Genomic DNA, 20,703 nt, shown 5'->3' on the forward strand with positions numbered 1-20,703 from the left:
GAGGTTGTCTATGCAATGCTCCTCTCCAGTTCTGCGAGTATGGCTAATAAACGCCATGCTGTTCCTGTTAGAGAAACTTAAACACACTTTGGAGATTAGGGGAAGTTTTAAAGGAGATGCTATAATAGTGGTCCACCTTTTGGGGATGCTTATTAGTATGTGGAACTTATCTGCTCTTTGCCTCCTGCCTTTTTCTCTCCTCTTGCACTCCCTTCCTTTGCTTCTCTTACTGTCTATCCATTTCCCCAGACAATCTCTCTTTTTTTATTTTTAAATGAAGAAAAAATATATCCTCTTTCCTGTCTTTTCCCCTTCAAGCTTCTGTCTTGCTTCCATTTACCATCTTTATTTTAATTAAGAGTCCTTACCTTATTTCCCCTTTTTTCTTCCTTCCCCACTTAACCATACTTCCTCTCAGTGTACACCCACTTTTCCATACTTCTATCTTTTCAAAAACCTACAGTGAATCAGAGGAAAGAGAAAAGTAAGGACAGATGATGAGGGACAGGAAATGTGGCGACAAAGACTTGAGAGAATAATGTAAAGAGACAGAATGACGCAGATAGAGAAACTGAAAGAAAAGCTTGAGAGAGATCTCTCTGTGTAACAAGACCTTGCCTTTAGCGTTATTTCTTCATATGTTGCACATTAATCCTTTGATTATGAAAGATGGAGATGCCAGCTACAGCTGTCCCACGGGGAGGGGAAGAGCAGCGCTATCTGAAGGCAGCAGAAATATGTGACTGTGTTAAGATTCGGTATCAAACCCATTTATTACAGTGAGTTCATAATATGCATTTAGAGAATAAGCTTTGAAATCACTGGTTGATGACAGTCGTGATGGACTCGTAATCTGTTTTTTCCATTAGTGAGATTTAACTTTGTTCTCTAAATGAAAAAGACTTCCTTTGATTTTTCATGAGTTACATTGATTTTAGCGGTTTTCTGGTGTTTTGTGATGATACTGTGGTTGTGTCTAAGTTGCATAATGTTCTTGCAATTTAAATGTTACATGAAACGCAAAGGCCCTTTTTAATGCATGACAAACAATGGTAATGGTTTACCATCCGGTGTCATTTATGGTGCTGAAATAGTTATTTGATGGAGAGTGAATTCCCATTAGAGATGGGATGGTAAACGGTTTTTATCATGGATCGCAATAAAAAACAGCCAAAATAAGTTGTTTGTAGTAAATTTCCATCACAAGAATAATTTGAATAACATGTGAAACAGCATTTAATGAGATTGATGAGCAACCAGCAATCAAAGAGATTAAACATGGTGCAAACCTCAAAAAACACAAAAGATCTTTGTCAATGATTCCATTTCAAACAGATGAAAACCTGGCTTTTTTGTTTTACAATTTTTCACTGAAATGTATCCTTTTTTTCTGTGATGGAATGAAAATATTAGTTTCATAAACGTTAATGACTCCAGTGTGTTTTAGTACAATTTTAAGAAAAAAAAGTAAGGACTGCACACTTACTCCATGCCACACATGTTTAATGAAGTCAACATTTAGATATCTATATTTATACATCATGCACACCAATAGGCTGATGTGCTCCAAGGTGCCAGAATACATAAAATGGCATCAAAATAGAGCTAATAAAAGAAAAAAAAGAGCTAGTGGAAGATCCCCTGCACCCTTTAACAGGTTTTGGCTAAGCTCATGATGTCCTAAAATCCAAAGATCCTAGAAATGTCCTAAAATCCTAGAAACTTCCCCAAATCCTAGAGACATCCTGAAATCCTTGAAATGCCCCCAAATCCTAGATCCTAATATCTTAGAAACATTCTAAAATCCTAGAAACACCATAAGATCCAAGAAATGTCCGAAAATCCTGGAAATGTCCCAAAATCCTAGATCCTAATATCCTAGAAACGTTTTAAAATCCTAGAAACTTCCAAAGATCCAAGAAATGTCCTAAAATCCTAGAAATGTTCTAATATCCCAGAAGCACACTAAAATCCTAGAAACATCCAAAGATCTAGACATGTCCTAAAATCCTAGAAATGTTCTAATATCCCAGAAGCACACTAAAATCCTAGAAACATCCAAAGATCTAGACATGTCCTAAAATCCTAGAGATGACCAAAGATCCTACAAATATCCTAAAATCCTAGAAATGTCCAAAAATCTGAGAAACCCCTAAAATCCTTGAAATGCCCTAAATCCTGGAAGTGTCCTAAAATAGTAGAAGTGTCCTAAATTCTAGAATGTCTTTAAGTCCTAGAAACATCTTAAAATCCTAGAAACATGTATGCGGCTGCTGCAACTGGCCCCTGGCTCTTGTCATTTTGCAAAAGTGGCCCCCAAGCAAAGCAAGTTGATTTCCTTCTCCTACCTTATCCAGACATCTGATTTATACAACAGAAACATCCCACGCCCCTCAGTGCATCCTTCAACGGATGTCTTGAGGTGATTATTGGCAATTTCAGAGATAAAAGCCTCACTAGCATTAGGGCTAATTGTAGTTGATGGAAATGATTAAGTGTCACATTTATCCTCTCTGTGGTATTGAGGCCATTGTGGTGTATAGGGGCTAATTGTAGCTAGTAGCAGTAGTTGTTATGCGGTATGTTGTGGTGGGTTGTACCTAATTGTAGTTGATAGTAATGGTTCCAGTCTGTGTATACAGCCTGAAGCAGACAAAGGCTGTACTGCGACACACACACAGACACATATGGTTACAGTCCTTTAACACACACCTCTTCTTCTTGCCCACATCCTGGAGCATGCAGGTCACATATGCAAATGAACACGTGATGCCAATGCAAGTAAACAAAAGATGATAATATCTCTCTTGCTAATTCCTGCTCTGTTGTATTCACAAAATCACACATCATTTTCTTATTGACGCTTTGATGAACTTTTTTAAGTCACCGCTGAAATTGTACGGGGCAGATGGAAACACAGTTAGGTCAGTCAGTGCTTCTTAGGTCGGGATTTCAGCTTCATTGCTTTACCACAACGATCTGTAGTTTTCCACTGTGTGTGTGTGTGTGTGTGTGTGTGTGTGTGTGTGTGTGTGTGTGTGTGTGTGTGTGTGTGTGAGTGAGTGAATGATGAATTCTGACTGGGTGTGGTGAACATCAGATGAGATTTTCCTCTGCTCCCTTGCACTCACTCACTCTCTCACACACACACACACACACGCACACACATGCAGACACACACATACAGCGAGTGCCAGGGCTGGTCTAGGCGTGGGCCCTTGCAGACATAAATTGCTTTATTTTAATAGTTGTATGGTAGAGAAAGAGGGAAAGAAAAAAAAATGGTAAAATACAAGAAAGGCCATAGAGAGAAACTATTGGATTCAACAAAGAAAGCGGCCTTCTCTCTGTCTGTCATTTCTCTTCTTCTGTGTTTGTGTGTGTTTTATTTTCCCTTTTCTTCCTAATCCACTAGATTACATTACAGGGTTGTTAAATATGGTCCTTTTTAATATGTTTATGTAACATGTGTTTGTTTGCGGTCATGTGATAATCTGTTTTCGGCTACAATCCCCTGGGCCTTTCTTCCTTTTCTCATGCTTTAACTGTTTGCTATTAGTAAACAACAACAAGCGTTTATCTCTCAAACTAAAACAAAGTTAGTCACGGGGTCGAATGCATGCTATCTCGTTTCCACACACATCATCAAACATGCATTGCTTAGCTCACACACATACTCAGCGTCTTTCCTCCTCATATTGCATTGATCTAAAAGTGATCACTTTTTGGCGTCTATCAGGCGTCTGTTGGGTTCAACTGTGTTTATTACCGAACACACACACACACACACACATACAAACACAGTGCATGGGTCAATGGGTTGACTGTGTTTACGACCGAATATGAACTGAGCGACCACAAATAAACACGCTCGCGAGCACGCGCACGGAGAAACACACACGCAGAATCTCCTCTTGTCATGACTGTTGTGAACAGAACGACCACAATTGTTCTCTTTTCAAACAAAAGAAACATTATGGTTTAACATAAAACACATGGTTGGTTATTTGATGGCTTTGTATAGTGATTATAAGGGAGGGAGGGGCAGCGGGGGACCACGGAGGGAGGGAGAGGGCAAGAACAGAAAGAAAAATTTTAATGATGGAATTACTCAAATTATTGTAGCAATTATTCTTGCATGTGAAAGAGGACAGTGGAGAATAAAAAAAAGTGAGAAAATGCCTTGATAAGTGCTTTTTTTGTTTGATAGAGGTATTTTACACTGATTATAATGGTGGTGAGAGGTGGAGGAGGAGAAAAGGAGATGAGAGGGGAGGGGTGGTTAAACTGATTTGAAATGAAAAAGAAAAGAGAACAAAGACGAGAAAGAAAAGCGAAGGACAGAAGGTGACACCGATAGAGACAGTGAGAGATGAGAAAACAGAGAATTTGGGCGCTGGAATATGAATGAAAGGCACACGAAAAGAGATGCAAGAAAGAAAGAGAAATTTGGAGAGCTGGAGGGGATGAATTGCAGTCTGCCGCCTCCCTCATCCATCTTTCTGATATGGGGTGTGCGGTTTGATGTGGTTGTCTGTTGGCCATTCTCCCCGTCTCTCTCTCTCCCTCTGTGTCTGTCTCCCCCATTTCTGCCTCACCCTCTCTCTACCACCCCTCCCTCTTAGCCTCTCTGATATGGTTTGGGTTTTGATGTGGTCATGCGTTGAAGATTCTCACGGATGGTTTCCATAACGATAAAAAGATTCACTCCCTGGTTTAAGGAGGAAAAAAAAAAGAGGCAAAAAGTTGCACTTAAAGATGCAGCGAACATCCCAACATCACACACCCCTGAAAAATGTCTCGCAGCTGAGATGTTTCTGATTTGCCCGGGCTGTTTTGCTTTGACGAGGTTTTGTGGTCGAGGATCGTCACAGATTTCGGCGTTCAAAGGAGTTTGCAAATTGAATCAAAGCTATTCTGTACACATACATCATTGTCAGAAAATTTCATTTGTGTGCGTGCATGTAATCCACAGTATTTTGTTTGAGTCCTGCAGACACCTTGTATCTTTTAGTGTCTTGATTTCAAGGGATTATGAAAATCTGCTTGATATTTTCATCCCCCTGTTTCTTTCATGTATGCATAAACAATACACAGTCTGCCTGCTTTAGTTAGCATATCCATGGAGCAATACAACTGCAAAATAACTTCTTCTGTCTCTTTTCATTTTGCAGAGATGGTGAGGAAGAAGAATCCCCCTATCCGGAGTGTGGGAGGTGAGGAGGAGGAGGAGGAAGAAGAGGGGAGGAGGCCAGCAGGAGAAGAAGAAGAGGAGGGCGAGGAGGAGGGGAGAGTAGGAGCAGAGGCCGAGCGAATAAACCGACCCTCTGAACCGGAATCCTCCGACCGGATCAGAGGAGATGAGGAGCAGGAAGAGGAGGAGAGCGAGTGTGTATCCTCATCTGTCTCTCCCTCCTCTGTCGGAGAGCGCGACTGCAGTGAGGAGAGAAGGGAGAGGAGAAGAGGAGGAGGAGGAGGGGGGAGGGCCAAACAAGGAGGAGCAGCGTCAACCGACAGACCCGAGAGCCAGTCGGACCCTGAGGATGGGGAGAAGGGGTTAGAGGAAGGAGAGAGAAGCGAGAGAGACAGAGGGGAGGCAGATCACCTCACTGCTCCTCTCCTCTCCGCTCCCCACCTCCTCCCCAGACAGGAAGGAGGGGAGGAGTCGACAACCGACACCCCTCCGCTTTCCTCCAGCCCCTCTCCTAAACTCCAGGACTTCAAGTGCAACGTGTGCGGTTACGGTTACTATGGAAACGACCCCGCTGACCTGGTGAAGCACTTTAGGAAGTATCACCTGGGTCTGCACAACCGCACACGGCAGGACGCTGCCCTCGACACACACATCCTGGCCCTCCACAACATGGCTCCCCAACACACACCTCTAGGTAACTCCAGCTCTGCTCAGTGTGTTGATGCTTGTTGTGTGAAATGAAAAATAGCATGGATCTACTAGCAGTTTTTCCAAAAAGTTTTTTTATTTGAGTATGCTTCACTTTTTCTGCAATAACTTGTAGATTATTTACCTAAAAGTTTTCCTTCTTCCCAGCAGTCAGACATGTCGTCAGATTTTTGTGCCTCTGGCGGTTTGACCTCATCTCTGTTTATCGGCTTCCACAAGTCTGACCCCTCCGTGTGTTTCTGCTTGCAGATATACAGGCAGGACAGGGGCAGAGGAACCAAGCCAAAGAGTTGGGAAAGACAAGACCAGATATGCACATTCAACAGCACAGGACAGTTATGATGAACGGCACATACGACGTACAGGTAAGCTCTTGCCACAGTTAAGAAATGCAGATAAATAGAATTATTTGTGTTTCAGCTCTGCAGGGATTGTTGGTTAACCCTTTGAAACGAGGAGCAACATCAATTTTCTTATGCTGCTTTCAGATGCTTTTACAAGTATTTTAGCCTTTTGACTGGTGCAATTTCTTTCAAAATCATTGGAAAAAAACTTTCGCTGCAATTGCAAGGAATTTGTAAATTTAGAAAATTACTTTTAGAAATCTTAATGTCTGGGGCAAGAAGATAAAAGCCAAGGGAAAACAATAATATAATTATCATTAGTACATCTTTAAAATTATGTTACAAAACTCTTATAATTTTAAGCACTTTTTCCAGGGCATTTCCTCAATTTTTTTCTTTTTTTTTCTCATCTTTTTTCTTTTCTTTTCTTTTCTTTTCTTTTCTTCCTTTTTTCTTTTCTTTTTTCCCTTTTACGTAATTTTCTCTTACTTTTTATTAATTTCTTTCTCAATTTTGGGTCATTTCCTCTTTCATTGCCCATTGCCTGTTTCCATGTGTTTGAAAGAAATCGGGCCCATTTACTCAGGTATCGAGGAGTTAAGTGGTTTTCAACTGGTCCAGCCACAGGGTCCACATTTTTGAGTGGTTATTATTTTAAGGTCCACACTTTATTAATAACCACATATTCAGTTTTATTTCACAAAATGCACAAAACACGTCAGCTTAGAAAATGAAGAAAAATAAATAAAGAATGAACAAAAATGGTACTTCAAAATTAAAGCTCTGTGCCAGAAGTTCGCTGTACTTTCAGATGGTTCCCTTGTGGTCCATTTAGAATGAACCTGCAACCCCATTTTGGACTGCAGCCCACCAGTTGGGAACCACTCGATTAATGTATGTTAACATGCTCACAAGTGAAAATGAAAGCCAACCTCCCTTCTCATTTTGCATGAAGTTTCATCCACTTGACGTTTGGCTTCGCTATATTTGCATTTTTTGGTGCTTTTTCCACAATGTTTGTTGCTTTCTCTTGCTGGCTTTCATCCAGTATCACATGAAAGTGTCCAGCAAATGAAAATAACAACATCCAAATGCCATGTGGGATTTTTGCCACGTAAATAAATCCATTAACAGCATATTAAAAATCCCAATATTAATGGATCATACATGATGGTTGAAGGGATTCTTTTTCGTATGAGTCTCTACATTTATTTAGGAAGATCCTGCATAATATAACTTTAATCAATGTACTGATGCTTAGTTTTTTCATATATTGCTACAGTGCATCAATGCACATCATTCACCTATAAAGTAATTATGTACCTTTAAAAGAAAAAGATTTTTAAAAAATTGTGTACACAAAGAAGGAATTCTAGTGCCAACTAGCCAATAAGTTACAAGTGGAAACAAAGCTGAAAAAGGAGAAAATACACACACACACAAAAACAGAAATAAACTGAAGCTGCACAATGTTTCTTGTGGTGTGACAGCATTGAATTAACTGGAAGGCAGGTAAAGTGGTCAACGGGTGGAACAAAGACTTACTGGTTCAGTAAAGCTTTGGTTTATAGCGTCCTGTTGATACCTTCTCAGTCCAATAAAAAAGCCTGCATTATTGGAGCCAATGCCCCTTAGTAACAGTCAATTTCACAATCCCTTTTACCATCACTCTTGAAAAAGACCTCAACATAACTGATGTGTTCTGCTCAGGGCACTCGCTGTCTCTTTATTTGGTTTTATCTATCAGCCTGTTTCTTCGAGGGGACCAGATGTTCTCAGATTTGATGAACCTAATCCTGCCAGCGTTATGCTTCTAGTCGCAGCAAACAGCTTCTGTGGTCATTCACGGTCCAAGGAAGCCAAAAGGATATCAAAATTCTAAATATAATCTACCACCCTGATGTCACCACACTGGTCTCATGGCAACAGAGTGCCGGGTCCTTAAACGTATCAAACAAGGGTGGGGACAGGCTGTCAAACTGTTTCAAGAGGTACAATAAAGATCCGCAGGTGCAGATGCAAAGCAGCGCTAATGCATCTGTTTAACAACATCAAGAAATCTCTCTGGAGATTGTTGAGGCCGGAGGCATGACATTTTTAGGTTGTCCGTCTGTCCAGTTCTTGTGAACACAATATCTTAAGAACAACTACAGGGGATTTCTTCAAAAGTAGCACAAATATCTACTTGTACTTAAGGGTGAATAATTAGATTTTGGTGGTCAAAGGTCAAGGGGCCTGTAATCTGTCTCATTCTTGTAAATGCTATATCTCAAGAACACCTTGAGGAATTGTTTTCAAATTCGGTACAAACTTTCACTTGAACTCAAGGATGAACTGTTTAGAATTTGTTGGTCAAAGGTCAAGGTTACTGTGACCTTTCATCCATCTCACTCTTGTAAAAGCTTTGTCTCATGAGCACCTTGACGGAATTTCTGTAAATTTGGCACAAATGTTCAGGTGAACTCAAGAGTGGACTGATCAGATTTGGGGTTTTAAAGGTTAAGCTTATGCTGACCTTGCAGTAGTCTCATTTTACAGTACACCTCGAGAAATTGTTTTCAAATTTGATACAAACATTCACATGAACTCAGTTATGAGCGGACCAAAATTTGGTGTTTAAAGGTCAAGGTCACTGTGAACCTGCATCAATCTCATGTTCATGAACGACATATCTGAAGATGGCCATGAGGGGGTTTCCTCAAAATTGACACAAATGTCCACTTGGACTGCAGAATAAAGTGATTAGAATCTGGTGGTTACTCAGCGTTATAAGTCAGGAACAGAAGTGGAAATATTTGGACAGATACTGACTTGGTGATACTAATCTCGGGTGCCCATTGTGAAACTACTGATTGTATATATCTCCTGTGCTGCCAGATGTGTGTGATGCATCCATGTTTGCAAAGACAACTTGACTGGTGGGCAGAGGCCTAAAAATGCTTGGCGGTATTCCTAGTTCATATTTTGCAACTCAAAATGAGACACAGATTAAAAGCTAGTGTCAAATGGATAGAAATAATATAACCAACTTTTATGAAAAAAACAACCAGTGCAGATTGCTTTGTCGTAAACTTTACTTTAAATAATGACTAGTATAAAAAGAAATAGGTTTCAGTATATACCTTGAACGTGAAGCAACTGACATAGTGTAGAAAAGTTTAAAGAAATCTTTATCAGTTAGAAACTTTGATCCAAAACAGGTGACACATTGACTCAGTTAACAGTTCACTGCGAGCATTCATTGTTGCCATAAATCTGTAAATCTCAGCCCATAATTGAGCAGAATAATTTATTGGGTTGAACAGTCTGTAACTGATTTGTAACATAGGGTTTGTGTGATTTTGACAGTGAGGTATTGTGGTGGATGTTATAAAATTTTATAGACTGACAGATGGATAGAGACAGAGGGAAGAATAGGGCACCTGGCAGACAGCCGCACACATGTGCACATGCGAATGCACAGACAGGTACACAGTCTGCTTCACAAATCACTTACAGGCAGTGTGCTTACACATGCATTGCTTGCATCATTATGTTTTAAATGATGGCAAATAAATGCAGATCCTGCGCTAATCCCTCATATTCAGAGCTCAATTTGTGCAGGATAAAGACAGCAACCCTTCAGGTGCAATTCATAATGCCTTCAAAACAAATGTCCACATACTTGAAGATGATTGAATTTTACTATGTAATTATACTCCATCAGAGCACATTAAAAAGTCAGACATAATTTGCACCTGCAGTCTGGACCTCAACAGATCACACAATCAATGCGAGCAATAAAAAATGTTTTCAATTATTTAATTTAAGACATACTTATCAGTAAAATCAACAGCTGGACATTTTGATTACCATAAAAATCTGCAAAGTTTCTGCTTGATATTGTACACAGTTTCCAGTGTCAGCTGTATTTACTATGAAACTGTTATTTCTCAACATGCACACATTTTATTTATTGCGTAGACCTTCTTCATGTACTTTTAAAAGGATATCCTGCAGCTTTGGTCTTTTAAATTCCCATTCTGAAGAATATGTTTCTTTTTTTTTAACTCATGTTGGAATATAAATTAGCTTCAAAAACGGTATTTAAGATCTGATTTGTTTTGTAAGGCTGCAGAATGAGCAGTTTTGAGTTTGAAATGAACTTTCAGTTGCTGAAATGGTGAGAAGTGGCGGAGAGACTTTCATCAGGTCATCATTTGTAAATTAGATGGTCAGTAGGAGACACTGAAATGCTATTGAGTTGCTCTAATGTTGCAGGAAGATGAATCCACAGTTGGAAATTGTAGACTTACTGAAATCATTTTTAACCTCGTCAAATATAATTAATACATGTACTTACAGAGTTGATATTTCAGCTTTTATGACAGCTGAAAAATGTTCTGTCCATATCTTTCAGTTTAATTATTATAATATTTACTCCATATTGATTCATGGCTTTCAGTAGTTACCGCATTCCTTAGAATACCATCTCTTAGCAGCCAATATGCCAATCAAGAAATGATTTTCCCTGCACTGGGATTTTTTTCCCACAGTTGCAGTGGGCCTTAAATACTGAAGTCAAGTGCGCACATTTACTGTTTTTCCATACACATGCACTGGCTTGGCTTGACTTGGTTTGGCTCGGCACATCAGCCCAGCACTGCAAGGCTTTGTGTGTCCGTTACAACAAGGCTACTTGCTTTAAGTTGCATCTTTGCTGATTCACAGAGGTGCACTAAAAGACTGGTGTGGTAGGGGGTAGGCTTCAGTTAGCGAGACGGCACTGCTTGTTGCAGGCAAATTTGTGCCGCCAGAAAAGCCCTAATTCATGTCAAGATTCTTAATTAAGCCTTGTTATATCATCAGCTAAGCACCCTAAATTGTTTTCATTTTCATATTTTATAGTTTATTTTATTTTGTTTATGTTGTTTTTTTAATTATTTAGATTATTTTTTATCTTTTTGTTTTATTTTCATACAGTATATTTTTAATACCAACACTTAAAGGTTCTATTAAAAAATGTATTTTATATTCATACACACAAATTAAAATTTTAACTATAGGCTTTAAACCCTTTTAAGTCTACCTAAAAAGTAAGGAAAAAAAGACAGTAAAAACAAAACAAGGAAATTACCACAAGAAAGTGCAATGAAAAAAATACATATTTTTTCTTTCTTTTTATAACATAATTTTAAAATATAATTATGGAATTCTAAATATATTTTTATTTCCCTCATCTGTTGATTATATCTAATATTCCCCCCAAGCCTTGCTTTTACTATTTATTGGCAGTTTGCAGGACATTTCTTGTCAAGTTCCTCATTATGTTTTTTCCGTGTTTGTGACAGAAATCAAACCAGTTTCCTTAGGTTTCAGGGGTTTAAATGCTTGTGAAAGGCGTCTGAATGCATCACATGAAAATGTATGCCAATCCAGGTGTTAAAGCGTTAATTTACTTAGTTATCTTTTTCTGCGTTTGGAATGCTGCAGACAGTTGGGTCAAGGATGAGGAGTTGGAGTGTGTGTGAACAGTAGGGGTTTGTCTGAAAGTTTTTAAACATGATCTAATAAGTGTGTGTGTGTGTGTGTGTGTGTGCGTGTGTGCGTGTGTGTGTGTGTGTGTGTGTGTGTGTGTGTGTGTGTGTGTGTGCGTGTGTGCGTGTGCGTGAGGAATAGTCAAGGAGTTTTATTTCATGTAAACCAGGAGTCTGTAATGGCCGTAAGTCACGTAATGGGCACAGAAACACACATACAGTAGACAAGCGCACACACACACAGAGTCAGAAATAGAAAATCCAGTGGGCTTAAGTCGTCATTATGAAGAAAAAGTGAAAGTATAGAGAAAAAAACGAATGAAAGGGGTCTCTATTCTCTCCATCCCTCGCTCGTTTTTCTCTCTCCCGCCCACGTTTGGAAAATTCCATGTTGTCATTTGCTGAGGCGAGATGTCTTGTCAGCCAATGACATTGCGGGAAAAAAGACTCTGGGAGGAGAGAGGGATATGGGAGAGAAGGAATGAGCGAGAGAGATGGAGGAGGAAAGGGGAGAAGGGAGTGGAAGAGACAGAGAGAGAGGCTTTGAAACCAGTAGTTATAATCGGCTGTTAGGCAGTGTAATGAAACAGCTGTCAGACACATTTGACTTTCTTTTTCTATCTCTGCTCTCCAGTTGTCTCTCTCATCATTTGTCTCTGTCTCTCCTTCACCTTGTCCCCAGCTCTGCCTCTTTACTCTTTGCTCACTCTTTCTTACTCCATTTCCCTTTCTTCTCCCACTTCCCAGTTTGCTTTTCATCCATCTCTCACCTCTTTCTTCTCCCCCTCTCTGATCCTCCACACACACACTTTTCCCTCAACTTGTCCCACTTGTCCTCTGCTTCTTTTCTCTCTCTCTCTCTCTCTCTCTCTCTCTCTCTCTCCCTCCCTCTCTCTCTCTCTCTCTCTCTCTCTCTTTCCCTCTCATGTTCCCCTTTGTGTCTTACTGTCCGTTCTGCTTGCAATAATGCTTGATGTTTGGCTCTTCTCTAATTGCCTGGCCAGGGTCTGTGGGACGTGATGATTGGATGATTGCTTTTGTGAGATCACACACAGTAATAGCTCTCATTTAGCCTTCTGAATTTATTCTCTTCCATTAAGATGAAATGTACCATCGCACAGTTTTAGTTGTTGTTTTTTTGTGTGTTTATTAAGGGAACTATTGTGTATTTTGGATTAATATTAGAACATGTTTATATGCTGTAATGTCAAAAAGCACTATATTACAGTCTGTGCTGGAACATCTGTATTCACCCTCTGTCTGAGATGTTGTGTTTTAGTGCCTCTCTGTTTAACTCTTTAAAATCTATGCAAATTGACTTGATTTTTTACAAAAACATTTAAAGAAGGCAACGAGCAATGAAGGAAGACATGACTCAAAATTAGGAAGAAATTAGTAAAAAGTACAAAAAACTCAACCTGACAACTGTTTAAAAATAATTAAATATGTAAAATGTTTAAAAAAAAAAAAACAAAAAAAAAAAAAAGGTAATGATCTGGCTAAAACAAAATTGTATAATAATTTTAAATATGTAATTATGATACATTTTCACAAGTCTTTTTCTTTTTCCCCAGACATTTTCCCCTTGTGACTCATTGACTTTTTCCATGTTTTTGAGAGAAATTGCATCAGTTTGCACAAGGTTCAAATGGTTTAAACACTTGTGAAAGGCATCTGAAAGAATCACAAGAAAAGTGATGTTGCTCCAGGTTTCAAAGGGTTAAGCCCATGTCTTGAAAAAAGTCCTGTCTGCTCTGATTGGTCAGACCTTCCAGGATTTCTGTATCTCTGCAACTGCATTGTCATTGCAGTGTGGGAATGACTGTAACAGCAGAACTTTCTACCATGAAAATGCACCGATGAAAGCTTCCTAACACATTCAGACATGTCCCTGCAGGAACATGATCTGAAGTGGGAGAAGTTGACAACAACACCAGCCAAGATTACATGTCTTCCTGACGTTAGCATGTAGCTACATGTAGCAGTGTACATGCAGCTGGGGAATGACTGCATATAGCAGCACTTTCTGCCGTAAAAAAAGTAAAGAAATCACCAATTTAAGCTTTTAACAACACAGGACTTGTAGCAGGAGTATATGTTCAACCATGATTACAGGATTCCCTGATGTTAGCTTGAAGCTACATGCAGCAGTGTATGTAAGAAACCTTTCACAAGCTAAAGTCAGCAGAAACACCGTGAGAGTATTCAAAATAGTCTGACGAATGTGGCCATTACTTAGTTTTACATAAATTTACCTCATTATGTCAAACAATGTTTACTACAAACTTGTAGCATTATTACCATAACATTAGATATAAGAAATAAAATGAGGGAGAGCATGATTGGTCATCTTTAATATTACTTACTTTGCTTTTTTATAGCATGTATAAATGTTTTGCCTTACCATCTTACCCTGTATCTTTAGATTGCCTTTTCAAATTTCTGTGTTCAGGCTGTAGCTGTTAGTTTTCTTTTCTTTCTTTTTTTTTTTTGCATTGTCTTAGCCACTAAAAAAAATCTGTTTGAGTTTCGATGATTAATTGCAAAGAAAGGGAAACAAAGCAACTTTCACAGTACAGACCTGCTTGATAAGAATTAATTAGTAGATTTATTGTGCAAAAACTTTCATGTTTTGGAATTCAAAAGGTGACAAAATGTTAACAATAATGTCATACTTATGGCTTAAATCAACTGCATGCTCATCAAAATTTGCACCGTGAAAATATGGCTAAATGCCCTTATATGAAAAAATGATGAAGCCATACATCTTTCCTCGCTTAAAATGCAGCTTACCAGTTGCATTTTGTTCTTGCCAAACCTCCATTACAAGACTGCCAACAGTCAGCATGAAACCACAGATCCGTAAAGAGACAAATCCATATTGTACAGTAGTACGTCTCATGTCAGTGTAAGACTTGCCAGGTTGCCTGCTCACCAGTATAGCCAGCAGCACGCTATAATCTCCTACAGTCAAGGGGCTAACCTAATAAAAAACAGACACAGTGTCAGGTTGCTCACTCAGAAATGCAAGATTCTCGGCCTCATACGCTGGGTGCTACAGTAGAGCCTGATAGATATGTTACTGGTCACTAGTCTGAGCAGCCTTTTAATTGTCTGCTGTTAGATATAAAAAATGATGGACTCTGTTTGTTTTGAGCTAAGTTGCAGGAGCAGTTGAAGCATGATTTTTTATATTTGCAGCAGCACAGCTCTGTCTGTCACGTCATGTTTCCCTTAAATATTTGCTGCATAGGAATTAGGGATGCTAGTTTTAGTTAATTTCGCTCTTGAAAGGCTGAAGCCCATGAACCGGTAATGTATCGGTTTATCTTTAAGAGAAATGTACAAAATAAGGGCAAATACAAGAGGCCTTTTCTCTTTGTCCAGTGCTCCATTGGCTCATTAAATTGTAGCACCACCTAAAGGTCTATCCATTTAGAGAGGGTGGAATTTTAATGTCCTGTGATGTGAATCTCTTGCTTTTGATTTTATTTTGTTTTGGCTTTGCTGACATGCAGAAACATAGTTCCCACACTGCCCACCGTCATGTCTCCATTGGTTGGTATGTGTTAGCCTAGGCCTCTCTACACTGCGCAACACCCAGGTTGGGTGGGAGCTAGCCAGCTGCTCACGATTTTAGGACTTTTCTACGATTTTAGGATGTTTCCAGGCCTGGCACCCTACCAGGGCTATAAGATTAAGAGTATTAATGCATTAAGAATTAGAAATGACAATGATGAATGTAGTGCTTAGTGGTAATAGTGGTGTTATGTTTCTTTTACTTCACAGATGGCCTTTCAGGTTTGAATCATATGCATGACTGTATGACATAGACTGATTATTAATCCAGATGTAACAAAATCTTTTTCTCTTTTCTGCTTGTCAACAGGTGACGCTGGGTGGCAAGTTAATTGGGATTGGCCGGAAGACCTCTGATTGCCAGGGGAATACGAAATACTTTCGCTGCAAATTTTGCAACTTCACGTACATGGGCAGTAACTCCTTAGAACTTGAACAACACTTCCTGTCCTCGCATCCAAATAAAGTCAAAACACCGCCAACCACGCCTCTGCTGGCCACCAATAACCTGGCGACGCACGACAACCAGGGAAAGGGGAGGAGTCAGATCTTAGATGGGGCGGAGCGAGTTGCAGTGAGAGCGGAAGACGACTCCTTGGTGGGATACTCCATCCCTGTCAGGGCGTGTTCAGATTCGTCAGGCTGGACTGGGGAGGCGGGTCGAGATGGCGTGCAGACGTATTACTGGTGTAAATTCTGTAGCTGGAGCTGCGAGTGGTCGGGGGGCTCAGCGAAACTTTTAGAGCACTACGAACAAAGACACAGAATGAGCACGGGAGGTACGATGAGCCCCAGCAACTCTAATCCTAGTGGGGTGGACAGGGAGAGAGGAGGGAGAAGAGAAGGAGGAGAGAGAGGTCACGTGTCATCCAAAAGCCGCAAAGATGTATCATCCAACCCGTCCAGCACCAGCCAAGGTAATCAGAGTTTGGTGAAATGTGGTTGTGGACTGCTTTATGTATTTTTCAATAGAAAATGGCTTCTTTGATGGAGCACAAGGTTAATCATCAAGTGTAATAAAATTAAATAGCAGCCTAATGATTTCTACTTTTTCTAGTACTCTGATGCTCTTCCTGGAGACTCCAGCACTGCTGACTTTATTTATTTACTATTTCAAGTGCTACAATACGGCTTGACCCCTTCTTTTTTACCATTTCCAATGCTACGACACTACTTGACTCTCCTTGTTTGTTGAATTTCTAACATGCTCTTGTTTTTGCTCCAAGACCCAATGTGTTTTATTTAACAGACCTATGTCATGTTTTCTGCTTCTAGGAGACGCAAACAGCAGTGATTCAGAAGCAGTCGTGACCAGTTATAACTGCCAGTTGTGCGATTTCCGGTACTCAATGGCTCACAGTGCAGATGTGATCGTAGTAGCACCGTTACTATTGCACTACCAGCACAACCACTCCATCCACAGATGCTGCATCCAGCACTGCATGTACTGTCCACAGGGGCTCTGTCAGCCACAGAAACACCTGGGGGAGGTGAGATTAATAAAATATTGAAATGTTTATTTGCTTGGTGCATTGGTGTTTGCTTTGCAATTAGAAGGAAAATTGAGCTGTTTTGTAAGCACAAGGAAATAAAATGTAATATATGAACAAGTGTAAAGTTAATTGTTCCAATTTCCTGCCTAGTTAAAATTCCCTTGTTTCCCCCAATCCACCCACGCACACTCCTCCACCCTCCTTTGTGCCAGCTGCCAAATGGTGCCGTCGCAGCTGTTAGAAATGCAAAATAAGGATGGTCAACAGCCAAAATTGGGGGTGGCATCATTCAGTTAATGATGTGCATTCACTCTGGTCCCCTCTGATATCACCTGCATACACAAAAACACATACACATCACAGCAGAAGAAAACAAACTCTTAAAAGTCAGTTTTGTCAGGAGTAACCACAGCATGCAAAGATTCATGCTGCTCCTCACCGAGTTCTGTCTGATTCTTCTCAATAGGTGTCTCACCCTTTTGCTTGTCGGAAGCCCAGCTGTCCTAAATGCTGTTCCAAGTTTCCTCCGTCCACCAAGCAGCAAGACGCCATCGGATCGAAACCTGCTACCGCCACCTCACCCAGCATGACCCCTCCTAATCCCCGAGGTGACCCCGGTATGATTTCGGGATCAACTTTTCATTCTTCTAACCCTGCCCATCCTGTTGTCGCACAAGGTATTCAAAGGCATACTCGCATTGGCTTATTTTGTCAGAATATTTTCAACCTTTCATACTTCTTCACTGGTGACAGCTGTAGCTGCTAGTATTATGTTTTTGGGTTGTCTGTCCATTTCTTATAAATGCTACATTTCAAGAACATCAAGAGGGAATTTCTTCAGATTTGGCACAAACATCCACATGGACTTAAAGATAAACTTATTAGATTTTTTTGGGTGAAGGTCACTGTGACCTTTCATCCATCCCATTCTTTTGAACACAACATGTCAGGATCACCTTAAGAGAATCTCAGCAGCTGTTAATGTAATGTAGCGCTAAAATGCATCTCCATGGGACGTCAGCGGCTAAGTGGATAAAGCAGGCACCCCATGAATAAAGGCAGTGTCCTTGCTGCAGCGGCCTCGGTTTCGACTCCCGCTCAAGGCACTTCGCTGTATGTCGTCCCCACTCTCTCTCCCCCTTTCACGCTACTGATCTGTCCTATCTAATAAAGGCTAAAATGCCAAAAAAAAAAAAAATTTTTTAAAATGCATCTACGTGATGTTTTGTTAACCATCACATACATTTCTTTGTTTTCTCCCAATGTTCAATCTTTTTTCCTTTTCCATTTTTTATAAAACAAAGTATTGACTTCTGCTTTGAATTGAATGTTAACTGAGTATGAACATTACCATGTAGATATTGGAAAATGTAGCTTCTTCATTGTGAAGTGGAGTACGCCATACATTTCTGTTCTAGTTATATATTGTTAATAGTGACAGAATTGTTATTATGGGTCCTTGAAAAGTAATTGAAAAAACTTTTCCATGAAAATATGTGGAAACCATGACTTAGACTCAATGATGGGCTGATTAGATTTTGGTTGTATTTTGCTTGACAAAGTACGTTTGGGCCATAACTCAATAATTCAAATAATAATTCTGACAAAATTTCACATAAATGTCCAAATGAATAAAATGATGAAGTAATGACATTTGATATCCAAGAGGTCAAAGGTCAGCCCTCCTCATATCCTTTCCCTGCAAGACAACAAAGACAGGGGACCTCCTGTTCCTGTGATAGACCATTACAAGCTCATTGATTTTGCAGATATTGAGCTTTAGGTGATTGTTGTTGCACCATGTCACAAAGCTCTATATCAGTCTGCTGCATTTCTATGTTATAGTATTAACAGTAATAGTCTCCAAGTGAAGATGGTGTATAATCCCCTTAAATAATATTGCACATGTCAATATAGTAATAACTTTCATTCACCCAAAAAATACACTCAATTACTTTTCTCATATTTCTTAAAGTTGTCACTAAATGATATTAATCTAAACAACGATGTAAACTGCAGCTAGACTAGGCGGTATTCCAAGATTTTAAGTGTCAATAGATTCAACATGACCTTTTTTGTGTTTCTTGCTCCTGATCCATGCTGTTTTTCTGATCCCAGGCGTCACCCACTTGTGCGACCAGTGCGCATTTGCCACCACGGACATCGATGTGTTGCTCCAGCACTACGAAAGCTGCCACACCTTGATCAACCTAAAGGGGGCACCGCCACATGTCAAGGCTGAGGAAGAGGTTGGAGGAGACAAGGAAGGGGTGAGAGGAGGAGGAGGAGGAGAGAGGGAGTACTCGTGTACAAAGTGTCACTTCATCACAGAAGTGGAAGAGGAGATTTTTAGACACTACAGGTAAGAGTAACATGGTAAAGAACCATAGTGGGGGGGTTTTCACAGGGTTGATTCTTAGAAATGACAGGGTACTTAACTCTTTGAAACCCTGTGCAGATTGGCTTGATATCTTTGAAAACATGGGAAGCAGACAATAAGCAGTGAATGTGGAATTTTAAAATTTAACAAGCAATTAGAAAAGAATGTCAAGAAAATTACCTAAAAGTTAGTTCTTAAAAAAAAGATTACTATATATATATATATATATATATATAAAGAGTAACAATTTTAAATATGTAATTATGATCATTTTAATATAATATCCTTTTTCCCTAGCTTTTCTTCTTTTTACCCTAGACTTATTTTAATTTTTTTTTTTTTTTTCCCTAAACATTTCTCCCTAGATTTTTTTAAGTCATTTTCTAAATCCACTAATTTCCTGCAGTTCTTGGAACAGTTCTTACCAAATGTCTCATTGCCAAGCTTCCCATGTTTTTTAATAAGTTGTTCCAGTTTTCTCAGGGTTTTAAGGTTTTACACAGGATGTCAATAAAATAATATTTTGAAAAAGTCATGATTTGTAAACATAATGTAAGTAGTAATGTGTTTGTGTTTTCAGAAGACTGAAAATATGAGTTTGCCACCTTTTACAAAAACTGGTATCTGTCATTCACTAAGTGACTGAATGTGACATGTGATTGCATGTTATTCAAAGAGTCAATATTTCATTTAGAGTCTGACTTCTCATAACTGACTGCGATTATAAAAAGAAATACCAGGAAGATGATCAAACATTGCTCGTGCTGAGATTCAAAGCCCTGTAATTCTCTTTTTTACACCCAATTACCCAGAACATGTTGACTGAGCATACTCACTTTCAGCAACAACCCATTTAAAAAAAAATATCATACACTTAGGAAACTCGTAGATATCATCTAGACACTCACACCTGGAAGCAACTCAGACCTGATAGATATTCAAAGATTTGTTGCCTGTTATGTTGTATCACGTACTGAATATCACCATACTGCGATAAGCTTCACTTCAAAGAGTCAAAAATCCAGCATCACTTGTAAGTTCAGATTCTTTGAGGCTATTTCCCTTTTCCAGAATCATATAAGCTCAGTTTCTGTTTGCAGTTTTTCTGCCTCTGGAACTCATCACTCATTTTTGCCCATTTCAGTCTGTGATTTATGACATTGTCTGTTGTCAGGGCGAGAATGGTGTACGCATCATATACTGGCAGTTTGAAACTTATCAGGAGATGAAAGTGTGCTCCTGCACTACAAGATCAGCACCAGGTCCTCTTACCTGCTGAGTTATCGAGGACTTAATCTGATCTTGGAATCAACTTTGAGACATGGAACTGTGAAAATCTGGTTTTGTTCCTTTAGAAAGGATTTAAACACTCTGGCCTCTCCATCACTACCATTTTAAGCCATTGCTGTCCTGTAACTCTTCTACTATGCTTTAAGTACAATCCTATGTGTTGTCATATTTTAAATCTACTTTGACGTCATGGAGAGCA

General features: G+C 39.5%; 1 protein-coding gene across 6 annotated transcripts in view; it reads left to right on the forward strand.

Moving 5' to 3' along the window:
* The window catches only part of trps1 (trichorhinophalangeal syndrome I), a 157,368-nt gene that overhangs the window by 60,700 nt on the left and 75,965 nt on the right, over nt 1-20,703 (forward strand). For all 6 annotated transcript variants that reach the window (XM_088090194.1, XM_088090195.1, XM_088090193.1 and 3 more), the window contains exons 3-8: nt 5,175-5,888; nt 6,152-6,267; nt 15,652-16,258; nt 16,617-16,831; nt 17,301-17,511; nt 18,953-19,196. In XM_088090194.1, coding sequence (XP_087946320.1) covers nt 5,175-5,888; nt 6,152-6,267; nt 15,652-16,258; nt 16,617-16,831; nt 17,301-17,511; nt 18,953-19,196 — 2,107 coding nt within the window. The remainder of the gene's footprint in view (nt 1-5,174; nt 5,889-6,151; nt 6,268-15,651; nt 16,259-16,616; nt 16,832-17,300; nt 17,512-18,952; nt 19,197-20,703) is intronic.

This window comes from Plectropomus leopardus, chromosome 17, assembly GCF_026936395.1.
Source record: "Plectropomus leopardus strain MGB_pleo_1.0 chromosome 17, ASM2693639v1, whole genome shotgun sequence".
Classification (NCBI taxonomy): Eukaryota; Metazoa; Chordata; class Actinopteri; order Perciformes; family Serranidae; genus Plectropomus; species Plectropomus leopardus.